Here is a 14,030-nt window from a genome sequence, read left to right on the forward strand (position 1 = left end):
ATCCAGTCTGACAAACCTGAGCAGGCACTGAGGAGGCAGACGACCAGGGCTGCAACTGGACAGGACTTTGTGATCCAGCAAAATGGGTGTCTTCTTGGTCAGACCCGGGGACAGCCAGGCTTCCAGAATAGCCCTGCCAAGTTTAGGAAACAGGCAGGCTTTTCATCCTGGCTCCTCCTAAGTCCCCATGTCTAGACGTTTGCTTGGCGACACCATGGTAACCATGATGCCACAATGGAACATTCTCCTAAGGTGGCAGAAGGAATCCCTGTGTTGGGCTCTGCTGCAGAAGGTCAGAGTGAGCTCATTTCTCCTTCAGCAGGAGCAGTTCACAGAACTCTGAGAACCATCCTGACAAGAAACACCCGGTGTTATGAGTGGAACATGGTGACTAGGAATAGCACCCATGGGTCCCTTGGGCTCTCATGCATTGTTTAAGGCAAGGGTAGGCCTGAAGGTATGGCAGGTGGTGAAGACATGTGGATTTTGGATTTAGACAGACCTGAGCTTGGATTCAGCCTTGCCACTTGGCAGCCGAGTGCCCCTGGGCAGGCTTCTCAATGCCTCTATGTGTCGGTTTCTAAATCTGTAAGATGGGGTTAATGATAGTGTCTATTTCATGGGGTTATTGTGCAGATTAACAGAGCAAAACGTCAGGGCTGTTGCTACGTAAAAGCATGAGCTGTCCCTGGTTAAATCCAGCAGAGTTTAGTAGGAGGGACGAAACCAGCGAGTGCTTACGCTAAACCCCTGCTTTTTCCTTTCGGCAGCATTTTATAGCTGCAGAGTTAAGGCGAAGGTTGAATTTCACAAGCCCGAAAAACACTTTTCTGAGACCCGACTCTCTGGGAACCCAGGGATCCTGGCTGGAGTGACCGGCGTGGGCTGCCTCCTCTCCTTGGGCCATCTCACAGGTCCTAACGGAACCTCGGTGCTGGGCAGCTGGTCCCTGCCTCTTGACTGCACGGAACCAAGCCACAGGGAGCTGACAGGTCTGTTCCTCCCACCCTGGAAGCATGTCAGTGGGAAGGAGAGTCTGGGCCTGCGGCGCTGGGGGGAATCAGCACTTTGCAGAGGAGGGAAAGCCTGTGCTGGGCTGTTGTTTCCACAGCTGCCCATGGTGTCTGCTGCGGCTGTGCTTGGGGATGGAGTGACAGGGATGCTCCTGGTGCTGCTCTGCGCCTCCCACGCGTCTGCCAGTGAGTACACTGCTTCCTTCTGCCACTTAGCCGGCCCGGAACCCACAGCAGGGGGTCGTCCCAGAACAGTAAATGGTCCTTCAAGTCCAGAGAGGGACTCAGGGGGAAGATGATTCAGCTCTGCTCTGGCAGCAGGCAAAGAAGTGGAACGTGGGGCATGGATGTAGGAACTGTGGCTTCAGCTGCCTGGTGTAGGGGTTAATCCTCAGGAGAGAGTGCAGTTAGGAAAATACACCTCAGGCTACGGGGAGGCCCACTGGACGGAGGGGACTGGTGTGAGGCCTGCCTCCCATTCACAGCCCCTGCCCTGCTCTTCCTGAGGCGCATCCCCAGGCCCCACAGGTGGAGGTGTCCTCCCAGAGCCTGGTGCATGCGGGACCAGGCCCTGCCTGTGTTTCTACTTCAGCATTGTGGGTCCCAAGGAGCCTTTTATCATTAAATCAAAAGACTATACTTCTGCCCTGGCCAGTTTGGCTCAGCGGTTAGAGCATCGGCCCTTGGATCAAAGAGTTGCGGGTTCGATTCTGATCAAGGGCATGTACTTCGGTTGCAGTTCAGTCCCTGGCCCTGGTCGGGGTTGTGTCGGAGGCAGCCAGTCAATGTGTCTCTCTCACATCGATGTTTCTTTGTCTCTTTCTCCCTCTCTCTCTCCTTCTCTCCCACTCTATCTGAAGATAAATGGAAAAATATCCTTGGGTGAGGATTAAAAAAAAGACTATGCTGCTAAAGTGACCCCCAATTGCAGGGCTGGGCACAGGAGCAAGGCGGGGCTTGGAGGCTGCCGAGGGCTGTGGGCAGAGGTGGCAGTGGCAGCCCCTCCCTGACCTCCCGGTTGTCCAGAACAAGATTGCAGCCTAGCGAGGGTCAGATGGAGAGGGCGCCCCTGACTACAGCAGGCTCCGCCCCATCTCGCTGCCACTGCAGCTGGCTCTGTCCCGTCTTCCTGCAGTTAGATGGGCAACAGGAGAGAGCCCTCCATGCACATGTCAACAGAACTCCCTATCTGCCGGGCCTACGTCACCTCCTTGCAGCCCCATGAAACCACGGGATGCCCACAAAACACAGAAAGGGCCTCTTAGTCCTCAGGCAAGTGACCCGGGGCAAATGTTTCGTCTCTGAGTCAGATTCCCTCATTACAGCCTGGCCTTCCAAGGCTTCTATGAAGTCAGACGAACTAGTCAACTAGGACTTTGAAAAAGTAAAAGTCACCACACATCTGTGGGCTCTTGTTGGGTTTGGAGGAACTGGTTAAATGTCTTGTTCACCATAGTCCCCTGAAAAAAAACAAGGGAATTCCTGTCTCTGGTGATGCTGAAGGACTAGTGGCCTTCCAGACATCATCTTGCTAACAACCAGCTCAGTGTCTAAGTTTCAGTCCGCAGAGGTGTTTGGTCACGTGCTGTGCTGTCGTGGAGAGTCTGCTGTGGTCCTTCAGTGACAGTACCAAATGTTACAATCAACTTCAGTGTTATGATTCGAAAACTCTGCCTTTGGTGCTCACCTCAGATGTCACCCCTGGGGGAAGCCCTCCCAGACTTTGTGCTCTGGGCAGAACGCACACCTCCTCTTCTGTATACTCTGGGCGCGCTCCCGTGTCACGAGTCTCTGCACAGCTATGAATCTCCAGCGTCTGTCCCCCCAGGCACTGTGACCTTGCCTGGCCGGACAGGGTCCTGAGATCCCTCCCTGTGAGCCCAGCGCCTACCTCAGCGCGTGGCAGGGCTGTGTGTGCGGTGGGAGGAGCGGCTGGAAGAGCAGCCGCCAGTGACCTGAGCCGTGGTAGGTGAGTGGTGCCCACCACGTGACATCCCTGGCCTGGGCCGCTGATTTAGAAAGAGGCACAGGGTACTCGGAGTTTGGGATTTACACACAGCAACCAGAGCAGTGAAAAAATACGTAATAATCCATTCGGCCCTTGGGTTTAGCATTATCAGTCGGGGATACAGTCGGCAAAGCACCTTCCCATAACCTCACCCCAAGGGGTGTGTTATACCATGTTCCAAAAGAGGGCACTGAGCCCTGGCCGGTTTGGCTCAGCGGTTAAAGCATTGGCCTGCGGTCTGGAGAGACCTGGGTTCGGTTCCCGCTAAGGGCGTGTACCTCGGTTGCAGTTTGTCCCCGGCCCTGGTTGGTCGTGCAGGTGGCAGCCACTCGATGTGTCCCTTTCACATCAATGTTTCTCTCTCTCTCTCTCTCTTCCTCTCCCTCCCTCCCACTCTATCTGTACAAAAAATGAAAAAATGTCCTCGGGTGAGGATAAAAAAACAAAACAAACAAACAAAAGAGGGCACTGAGGCCCAGAGAGGCGAAGTGGCTCGCCTCAGGTGTCACTGCCTAGGAGCCTACTGGACTTGGGACAGTGCATCCAGGGCCTTCCTGAGACACTGGGGGTTCTCAACCTGGAGTACACATTGGAATCTACCCAGGAGCTTTCATTTATTTATTATTATTATTTTAATGTGTTTTTATTGATTTTTTTAGAGAGAGGAAGGGAGAGAAAGATGGAAACACCTATGTGAGCACCAATTGGCTGCCTCCTGCACGCCCCCTACTGGGGATTGAGCCTGCAACCCGGGCATGTGCCCTGACTGGGAATTGAACCGGGACCTCTCATGGGAAGACACTCACTCTATTGAGTCACACCAGCCGGGCTCCCCAGGAGCCTTTAAAAAATGCCAGTGCCCAGGCCCTGTCAACAGAGGTGTGGGAGGGGCCAGGCAGCAGGTGGATGAAATTTGGAGCCAGGTTGAGAAGCCTTGCACTCCACTCTCCATAGGTGGGGACGAGATGGGCACCCAGGGACACACTGACCGGCGAGGGAGGACACGGGGCAGCCAGGCAGAGCACAATCTCATAATGGTGCCTGGGAAGGAGGAGGCTCAGTTCACCCAGCCTGGGGCTTTGTGTTTCACGAGTACTTCCTGTTCTATTATTCTAACATCCTCCACGAATCTATAACTATGTAACTTTTTTTTTTTTTTTAATACAGGGCAATACAGTCACCTTGGGACAACCAGAGGGCTGGCAGGGGGGGAGGTTATTATTTAAAACTTTAGTCAAGATTTAACTCTCGTTTGAAACAAAGTCCAGACTGCCCAAGAGATTGTCCAGCTGAGGGGGACACGCGAGGGCTTGAGAAGGCCAAGGCAGTCGGCCTGCGGGCGAGGCGGAGACAGCCTCCGCCTGGAGGGGCCTCTGAGCCCCCGATGACAAGGTGTCAGGGACTCCACACTTATACTCATTTACCAGATAATTTATTGAGTGCTTACCATATGCCAGACACTGTGCCAACCCCTAGGGATACACTGGCAAGCAAAGCTGACGTGGCAGGAGGAGCCACTCATGCCAACAGCCGGAACAAGTGGGGACAAAAAATGTGGGGATATGAAATGTGGCTTGAACAGAGACTGTGAGGGGTTGAGTGTGTGGAGCTTGGGTTCATCTGGACCGGCCCTGTGTCCCACCAGCTGTGTAACCAGGGCAGGTGCTTACCGCTCTGGAGCTCAGCTCGCCCACCTGCACGCAGGCCAGCAGGACCTCTAGCTCTGCTGGAGCCACTGTAGGAAATCGTGTGTGTCAGCAGTTCCCGAACATGTTGGCTTCAGGACCCCTTTATACACTTAAAAATTATTGAGGCCCCCCCCAGAGGCTTTTTGCTTATGGATCTATATCTTTCCATATTTATCATATTAGAAATTAAAATGGGGGAAAATTTAAACAGAAGAATGTACATGTTCGTACATGTGATCAGCCATCAGAGTGATGACAGCATGTAGCCTCTGGAAAATTCCACTGAGAGAATGGAAGAGTTTTAGTTTTAGTATTTTCAGTATTCTTATGAAGATGGTTTTAACCTTGCAGACCCCAGAAAGGGTCTTGAGGACTCCCCAAGGTCCTAGACTCCACGCTGAGCACAGCTGATGTATCTAAAGGTTTCAGACACTGCCTGAAACTCCCTAGGGAGTGATTATCTGTAGCCTAATGTTATTTTTAGATTCAAAGATACCACCAAGAGTCTTTTATAGGGAAGGAGACCAACTAGAAAAAGAACTGAGGGTGCAAGAATTAGTGGTGACCAGTATGGAGAGCCAGACAGAGTAAGATACAGGAGGGGGTCCTTTGCTCTAGTGTGGTGTGGTGGTTACAGGCCACTAAATCCTTGCCCAGCAGTGAGACACCACCTCCCACCCCGCATACCCCATCTGCAGGTTGTGGCATCCAGAAAGTCAACGTTGTAGAAGATTCTGAGGAGGGTTTGGTCAGCGAAAAGGAGTTCCCTTGGGTGGTGTCCCTGCAGAATTCCCACCACACCCACCTGGCTTTCGGCAGCATCCTCAGCGCATTCTGGATCCTCAGCATTGCGTCCGCCTTTCAGAACAGGCCAGTACCCTGTCTTTGGGGGCCCTCACAGCCTCCCCTGGGCGGGATGTGGGGGCTCCATCTTCCCACTCAGCTTGGGGAGGCCTGCAAGGTGGAGTCCTGGTGACAGGGTAACAGGGCCTTATTACTGGCTCAGCACAGTTGAGAGTCTTGACATCCTCGGGCCTCCAGAAGCCAACGCTGAAGCAGTCTGGTGTCTTCAAATGCAAAGTGACATGGCTGTTCCTCTATCCTCTGTGGGAAGGACGTTCCTTCCCATTTCACTGGGATCACAGAGGCACTACCATTGATAGGAGCCCTTATCCTAAACCTGCCTCAGGTCTTACCAATGTGCTTGCCACACATGCTCACAGAAAAGGCGTGCAGGGACCTGGCAGCGCGTTCACGCACTCATCGCGCAGGCTCGGACGCACGTGGTCGTCATTGTTTTCTTTGAACTTCTCTGTGTTTCTCAAATTCTTTACAATTAATGTGCATCTTTTTAAACCAGGGGGAAAAACCCAAACACCCACAAATGTTATTAAAGGAATAACTTTTTTTGTAAAACATCTTACTTTTTAACCCAATGATTTCACTACTGGGAATCAACATTAAGGAAATAATTTCAACCACTGGAAAAATTTTATGCACAAAGTTGTTCATAGGATGGTTAATAAACAAAATACTGAAACATATATTATCATTGATAAATATACTATATTACTCCTCTATATAGTGTAGTATATATTGCATAATATAGACATACAGAATATGGGGAGGATATAATTACTATAATTGGCAAAACAAATTATAGTATAAACCTTCAATGGAATATTGTGCAGCTGCTGAATATTTTAACATATGACTTATATTTCTAAATTGAAAATACATGTATTTAAATGAAAATACATGTACGAAGTATAATGTTCACGAGGAAGCAAAGAAGATACAAGGAAAGGCAGCCCTGCCCTCCCTCGAGGCTCAGTTACTAGTACCCCTCCCTCGAGCTGTCACCAGTTTCTAGGGTATTCTTCCTTAAATACTCAATGCATTTACAAAAACCTATATACCTATAAGTCTATATATATTGATTCTTGTGTCTACGACAGATGGAGAATTCTCCCCCGTCCCCATATTAGTCTGTTGGGGCTGCCATAACAAAATACCACAGACGGTGGCTTCGAAAACATATTTATTTCTTACTGTTCTGGAGGCTGAAGGCCAAGATTAGGGTGCTGGCAGGGTAGGTTCTCCCGAGGACTCTCTCCTTGGCTGTAGATGGCCGTCCTCTTATGGTGCCCTCACGTGACCTTTCCCCTGTGCGCTCGAACTCCCGGTCTCGCCTCCTCGTCTTATAAGGACACCAATCCTATTGAATTGGAATCCTAACCCCTATGACCTGATTTAATCTTAATTACCCCCTTAAAGGCCCTATCTGCAAATATAGTCACATTTAGAGTTGGAGCTTCACAAATGAGTTTTGGGGGACACAAATCAGTCTATAACACCACCCCCTAATACAACTAGTAGCACACCATACACAGTAGTTCACTCAACTTTTTTTCACTCTGTCATGAATGGGAGGTCTTGTCTTATCGACACACAGAGAGCGACCACATTCTTTTCATTGGCTGCACAGTATCCCACGATGGATGCACCATAATTACAGTCCTCTAATGATGGAAACTTGCATTGTTTTCCATCTTTCACCAGTACCAACAATGCTGCAGGAGACACAGCAGTCCCTACGCTGTTTCACACATGTGGGTATACTGCAGCGTGAAGCCCCGAAGAGCGGAAAGGCTGGGCTGTCTTGATAGCTACTGCCAACTAGCCCGTGGGAGAGGTCTGCTTTGTGTTAGTGTTTCCATTATGGCTATTTTCTGTTTATTTTGCTGTTTTGGTTTGATTTTCTGTTTGACTCAGGGTTTTATCAAAGGCAGAGTTTTAAAATATCCAGGTGGTAAGGTGTTTGGTTCTATTTTCTGCATCATTTAATTTTGAGTTATCCAGGGTGGTGATTTAGGAATTTGTTGAGGTGTCCTGTGGTCTGCTATATGTGGTCTATGTGAATGTTCTCCATTTTCCCCCATTAAAAAAGAAATTGTTGACAGTGTTACAGACGTCCCCCATTCCCCTCCCTCTTTTACTCTCTTCACCCAGCCACCCCCACCTCAGGCCTTCACCGCACTATTGTCTGTGTCCATGGGCTATGCATATATGCATGTAAATTCTCTTCCCATTGCCCCCAACCCCCTCTCCTCTGAGATCTGCCGGTCTGGTCCACGCATCCATGCCACTGGACCTATTCTGTTCATCAGTGAATTTTGTTCATTAGATTCCACTTACATGTAAATATTTTCTACAGGTAAATTCAAAAGTTCATTCTCTGTTTGGGGTGTACAATTCAATATATAAAATTGGGGGAGGGTGTCTCCTTGATCTGTCCTGGGCTGACAGAGGTGAATTAAAATCTCCTATCACAAATAAGCTTCTGGCTCTTTCTCCTGTGCTTCCTGGGGTTTTCACTTTGCAGACATTGTGTCACTTGCTGCTGATGTTTATAATTGTGAGGTCTTCATGGAGATGGAATTCTTTCTCAGCATTAAGAGCCTTTGTTTGTCTTCACACTCTTTTGCTGAAGTTCAGAATGGAAGTCCTGCTTCTTGTTTTTCTTTTAGGTTACGCTTTCTCTTTCTATTGCTTCTTGGTTTTGTTTTCATTTTATGGCCTTTGTTTTGTGTGTGTCTCCTGACAACTTTGGAAAGTTTGAATTTTTGCTCTGGTGTTCACGTTAGAGTTCGAATTAAGTGGAAGACCCCTGAATCCTGTTTCTTTCTGGAGAGTACCCTGGGCTCCACTGCGGCCGAAGCCAGGGTTCCTCTTTCCATTCTCTCCTGCTCCTCCATTACCCAACTGTAACAGATTCTGTATGCGCTTTAATGTTTACCTGATTCATATGCATCTTTGCACATCCCTGTTACTTCATATATTAGCTGTGAATAAACATATGTTTAGACTCTTATAGAAGATGAGAAAAAACCTCTGACTTTTTTTTAATGTAGTTTTAGTTACACCTGTTGATCATTGCCTAGGCTTACATTTTTACTCCCATCTAGATTTTTTAGTTTTAATTTTAATTTAATATTATAATGAATTCCACACTTACTGACAGTCCTTTCGCTGGATTTTCTCCATTCAGCACTAGAATTGGCTAAATTTGTCTTCAAGTAGTTTTTTTTTTTTTCAATCCTTACCCGAGGATACTTTTACGTTTATCTTCAGAAGGAGTGGGAGGGAGAGAGACAGAGAAACATCGATGTGAGAGAGACACTCCTATTGGTTGCCACCCGCACGACCCCAAGCAGGGTGGGGATGAACCACAACCAAGATACGTGCCCTTGGCTGGAAGTGAACCCAGGACTCTTTGGTGTTCGGGCCGACACTCTAACCACTGAGCCAAACCGGCCAGGGCTCCAAGTAGTTTCTTTTTTTTTTTTTTTTTTTTTTTTTTTTTTTTTTTTTTATCCTCACCCGAGGATATTTTTTCCATTTTTGATACAGATAGAATGGGAGGGAGAGAGAGGAAGGGAGAGAGAGTGAGAAACATCGACGTGAAGGGACACATCGAGTGGCTGCCACCCGCACGACCAACCAGGGCCGGGGACAAACTGCAACCGAGGTACATGCCCCCAGCGGGAACCGAACCCGAGTCTCTCCAGACCGCAGGCCGACGCTCTAACCGCTGAGCCAAACCGGCCAGGGCCCAAGTAGTTTCTTAAAGGGCTCCCAAGAACCTTACTGCCTTGGTTTTTGCATATTCAGAAATGTGCTACCCTTAAACTTGAACGACCAGCTACGTATAGAATTCATGGATCACAGCTTCTTTTTTTTAAGGTCCTAATAGACATTACCTCTGGCTTCTGGTACTAGATCTTACTGTGGAGAAGTCTGAAGCCAGTCTGATTGCTTCCTCTCTAGCTGGGTGACCATAAATCCTGGCATGCCCCGGAGAGGCCTGGTTAACACCCTGTCCTAGTCTGCTGCTGCTAGCACCCCCTTTCCCACGCACACACTCACACAGTCCGTGGGTTAGACGATAAATTAGGTGGCCACATTTAAGATGACAATTTTTTTTTTGTCTGAATGCCCAACGATTCCTTCCCAAGTCCAGCAATTTTACTAGCTATGCTGGATCTCCCCATTTGCCCCTCCAGACCCACTCCTTCCTCTTTTCTACCCTCCAGGTCCCAGGAGGCTGGCCTGTGTGGGCTATGCCAATGGGTGCTCTTGCCTTCTGGGCTTCAGTCGGACTTGGCCAAAGGGAGCACTGGCAAGAGATCATGGGGAGTGGGGAAAGTGAGGTTGGGGTTCTTATTCCCCTGAGGGGTACTGCAGACTGGCTGCCTTCTCCAGTCAAGTGACCCCCTCCCCACAGCTCTGTCTGACCGCTTCCTCGCCTCAGCTGGAGCCTAGCGTGACACCAGCACCCTGATGTTACCTCAGCAGGAAGTTGTACCGCGCGAGTCCCTGTGATTTCCCTACATCCTGCCAAGACCTTTGTAAAGAGTCCCTTTATTAGACCTTCCTCAGTTGACCTTATTGCGTATGCCATCTGTTTTCTGCTGGGAGCTGACAAGAATATGTCTCGGTGGTGATCATTCTGTTCCGATATGAAGTACTCTTCCAAACTGTAAGTTATTTCCAGAAAACTTTCTTAAATTATACACATCTTGAAGTATTTTTTCTTTTGTTATTCTGGTTATCTTCTTTGTGGTCTGCTGCCCCTCTGTTGACTGCTATATTTGTCATTTTCCTCACTGGCCTTTAAACATGTTTTGATTGATTTTTTTAGAGAGAGAGGTAGGGAGAGAGAGAGATGAAAACATTGAGAGAGAAACACCAACATAAATTGGCTGCCTTCTTCATGCCCCCTACGGGGGATCAAGCCCACAACCTGGGCATGTGCCCTGATCAGAAACTGAACCAGTGACCTCTTGGTGCAATTCCTCGCTCGACTTTAAAAGTCTTTGTTGTCCTGGACAGGTAACTCAGTTGGTTACAGGGTTGTCCCAATATGCCAATGTCACAGGTTCGATCTCCAGTCAGGGCACATACAAGAATCAACCAAAGAAAGTATTATCAATGCCTCTCTCTCTCTCTCTCTCTCTCTCTCTCTCTCAACACAATCAATACAATTTTTTTTTTAGTCTTTATAAATGCCCATTTCACTGTGGTCACTTTCCTCAGTCCTACCTTCTGTGTCCCTTATTGTGTTTTCTGTGGTCTCTGTTCTTCCTGTTGCTTTCAATTTGACCTTTGTTTCGGTGACGGTTTATTTCTGTTCTTTCTACTTCTTTGTGGAGAGGCAAGTTTGGCCAGCTTTCCTGACTCTGTCGCAGCGGCTATCATCTATAACCCCCTCCCCTTCTGTCCTTCACAGCTTTTGTCAGGCCTCACTCTGATTCCAAGGTTTGGATTCTCTAGTGTCTCTTGGTTTTATAGTGTTTGCACTTGTTTTTATTCTCATTGGTTTCTTGGATGATTCCCAAGAGGAGAAAGGGAAAACACCCATTGAACTCCACCATTATTAAAATCAAAATTGCTCTGACGTGCATTTACAGTGTATATAATATGGAAAGATGCTTGTGTTAAAATGTTATGTGCTAAAATCAAGAGTTAAGATCACATCTTTGATAGGACTACAACTATCTCAAAAAAAAAAAAAAAAAAAAAAAGCTATGCATAGAAAAAACGATAATCAGCCATAACATAACCTATTATCTCGAGGCAGCGGGACAACGATGTTAAGATAGAAGAATCTCCAAGGTTCTCTGGGCTCACAAAGGAGGGCATAAGCCCAGAGGTTCAGAAAAGATTTCCTGGGATTGGGTCCAAAGGGTGAGTAAAACTTAGCCCAGGGAAGATGAGTTGGATGTGTTCCAGGCTGAAAAAATAGTAAATATGAAAATGGGGAAGTACAAGTTTTTCTTGGTGCCTCGGCTTCTCAAGATCCCCTTGTTCTCTCTAGGAAGGACGCTGTGGCCATAGTTGGTATAGCGAGGATGAATGCCAGAGTGATTTCTCACCAAGAGTACCCAATCAATACCATCATCATCCACGAGGACTTTGATAACAAAACAATGGTTAATAACGTAGCCCTTCTGAAGACAGACACGGCGATGCAGTTCAACAGCCTGGTCCGGCCCGTCTGTTTCCTCAGCAGAAAGCTGCATAAGCAACTAGCCTTGCGGAACTGCTGGGTGGCAGGATGGAATCCCACGTTTGCAGTTAATGCCTTCCTTCTCCTAGAGGAGGCTGTGTGTGTGCTTGCAGTGGGGTGACTTGGATGAACCATTCTAGGGCTTAACTTAATAATGCAAGTGGCTTGAGGTTCTAGAGTTGGGCTGGAACCCTTACCTGATCAGTCAACATTCTCAGTGCTTGCGCTTGCTGTGGCCATTCTTACCTTTGGTCCTTTTTCTTCTGGTCCTACCCCAAAATTGGAAGTATATAGGTAGCTGACCACCCGAAATTAGTGCGAAGTTAGAGAGGGGACAGGGACATTATTCCCAAAACTAGAGCAGATTGTTCTCTTGTCTAAGCCATCCTTGTTTCCTTGGGAAACACATAAGGAAATGTATTAATTATAGATGTTGAGAAAGGATGTATGTGTTCTCTGCCTATATTCACATTCAAATTCAAAGCAAAAGTAATTTTCAGTGAAGTCTCAGACACAGGTTCTGATTTCCATGAGAAAAAGGGGTTTATCAGAACGATTTCTACTCACTCCCATCTGGACATGCGGGGTGTAGTTGAGTTGACTTGGGGGATGTCTTCTTGTTAATAATTCCTGATCTCTCTGTTGCATGGTCTAGACAGGAAATCGCATGACGATGAGTATCCTGAGAAAAATCTCCGTGAAAGACATGGACCTGTGTCCCTCAAACAAATTGCTGAAAAGAGGATGTGGCAACCACGTAGAGGAGGAGACCCATACTGTCTGCTTGGTAAGAACGTGACAGAGTGGAGGCTCAGTGTGGAGAGGAAGCAGGGGTCACTTCCAGAGATGGTGAACTCATGAGGGCAGGACGGCTACTGAGACTGGCAGCTGTCTCTGTGGCGGATAGCACTTGGCAGACAGCAAGTACTCAATAAAACACCTGCTGAATGGACCACCCAGCCACTGGTTTCAGTGTAACGTGATTAAGCAATTCCACTTTCAAACATAGATAACTCACCAGGGTCACCTATCCAGCTGAGTGTGCCGAGCTTCTGCCCAGGCACCTGAAGTGAGATAAGGTCCCCGAGGACTGTGTCCAGAGGAGCAAGGAACACTGGGAGCATGTGTAGTGACAGGCAGCTGCCCGGGTGAAAAGCTGTGACCCGAGTCCAGTGCATGCTGCCCAGGAAGTGTGACTCTGACCCTAGCAGGATTGTGGGTGGGAGTCCGAGGCTTAGATGAAGGATGGAAATAGAAGAGAGACGAGAAGGGAAAAGGTACCCATTCCAGGCCAGAAAGGAAAGAAATATCAACCTTTGAGGAATGAGAAACCAATAGAGGGAGAGGATTTAATCCAAGTACTGGAAAGGGGCAAGAAAATGAAATGCGAACCAGGTAGCTACAGGCAAACTGCAGAAGTTTGCAAATAATTTGTATTATAAAAGGAAAAGTCATTTTGTTGAAGTTTGTAGTGGTGGCTGCCTAGATTGGAAAGAGTATCCTATTCTCTACCCATTTCCAGTGAGAACCAGTGTAAAGTATTTCTAGAACAAAGTTAATTGCACAAGGATGTATTAAAAATGAAACTTTTTTAAGACCTGAAGCCTTCTGTCCTTTGTCACAGGGGGACCCAGGAAACCCACTAATGTGCCAGCTACAGGGATCGGATCTGTGGGTGCTGAGAGGACTCCTGTCCCAGGGTGGTGAGAAGTGCCCTGGTCTATTTCTATACATCAAAGTGGAAGACTACAGCAAGTGGATCACCTCTAAAACCAATATGAACAGCCTTCTCCTGTCTGCCTTCTACCACCGGGAGAATTCCGTTACTTCCTATAGCCCCTCAACACCTACTACTGCTGTGACACAGGAACAATATTCTACGCTGAGTCAGGTTTCATGGACCGAAACACAATCGCAAACACAATTGCAAACGCAAACAGAGGTCACCATCTTCATGGCCGGAACTCCATGGCTGGAAAATAGCTCTGAAGAGAGTATAGAATCCAGGGGAAAGGGTATAACAGAGTTAGGCAGTATTTCCGAGTCGTCTGTACAATCCACGCACTACAGCTATTACGATGACCATGTTGGGGAGGGTGAGTCTGTTTCACATCAGAATGGGTTACATCAGCCCCAAGCAATGATCTTGGTTTCTTCTGTGCTTGTTTCTTTTGTAATGGTAGACAGGAGCTAGCCCTCCGCACTGAGGTAAGCTCAGAATGCTGAGTGTCAGGTGTTCACCGCGCTGT

At 48.0% G+C, this 14,030-nt stretch overlaps 1 protein-coding gene across 1 annotated transcript; it reads left to right on the forward strand.

Annotated features, from left to right (window-relative positions):
- Positions 1-1,114: 1,114 nt before the first annotated feature.
- On the forward strand, positions 1,115-13,975 carry PRSS54 (serine protease 54). Its single transcript, XM_036276070.1, has 5 exons — positions 1,115-1,199; positions 5,408-5,579; positions 11,590-11,848; positions 12,437-12,568; positions 13,406-13,975. Exons 1-5 carry the CDS (start codon positions 1,118-1,120, stop codon positions 13,973-13,975), a joined length of 1,215 nt encoding a protein of 404 aa, XP_036131963.1. The 5' UTR covers positions 1,115-1,117.
- Positions 13,976-14,030: the final 55 nt, after the last annotated feature.

Source organism: Molossus molossus, unplaced genomic scaffold (genome assembly GCF_014108415.1).
Source record: "Molossus molossus isolate mMolMol1 unplaced genomic scaffold, mMolMol1.p scaffold_m16_p_21, whole genome shotgun sequence".
NCBI classification, from domain to species: Eukaryota; Metazoa; Chordata; class Mammalia; order Chiroptera; family Molossidae; genus Molossus; species Molossus molossus.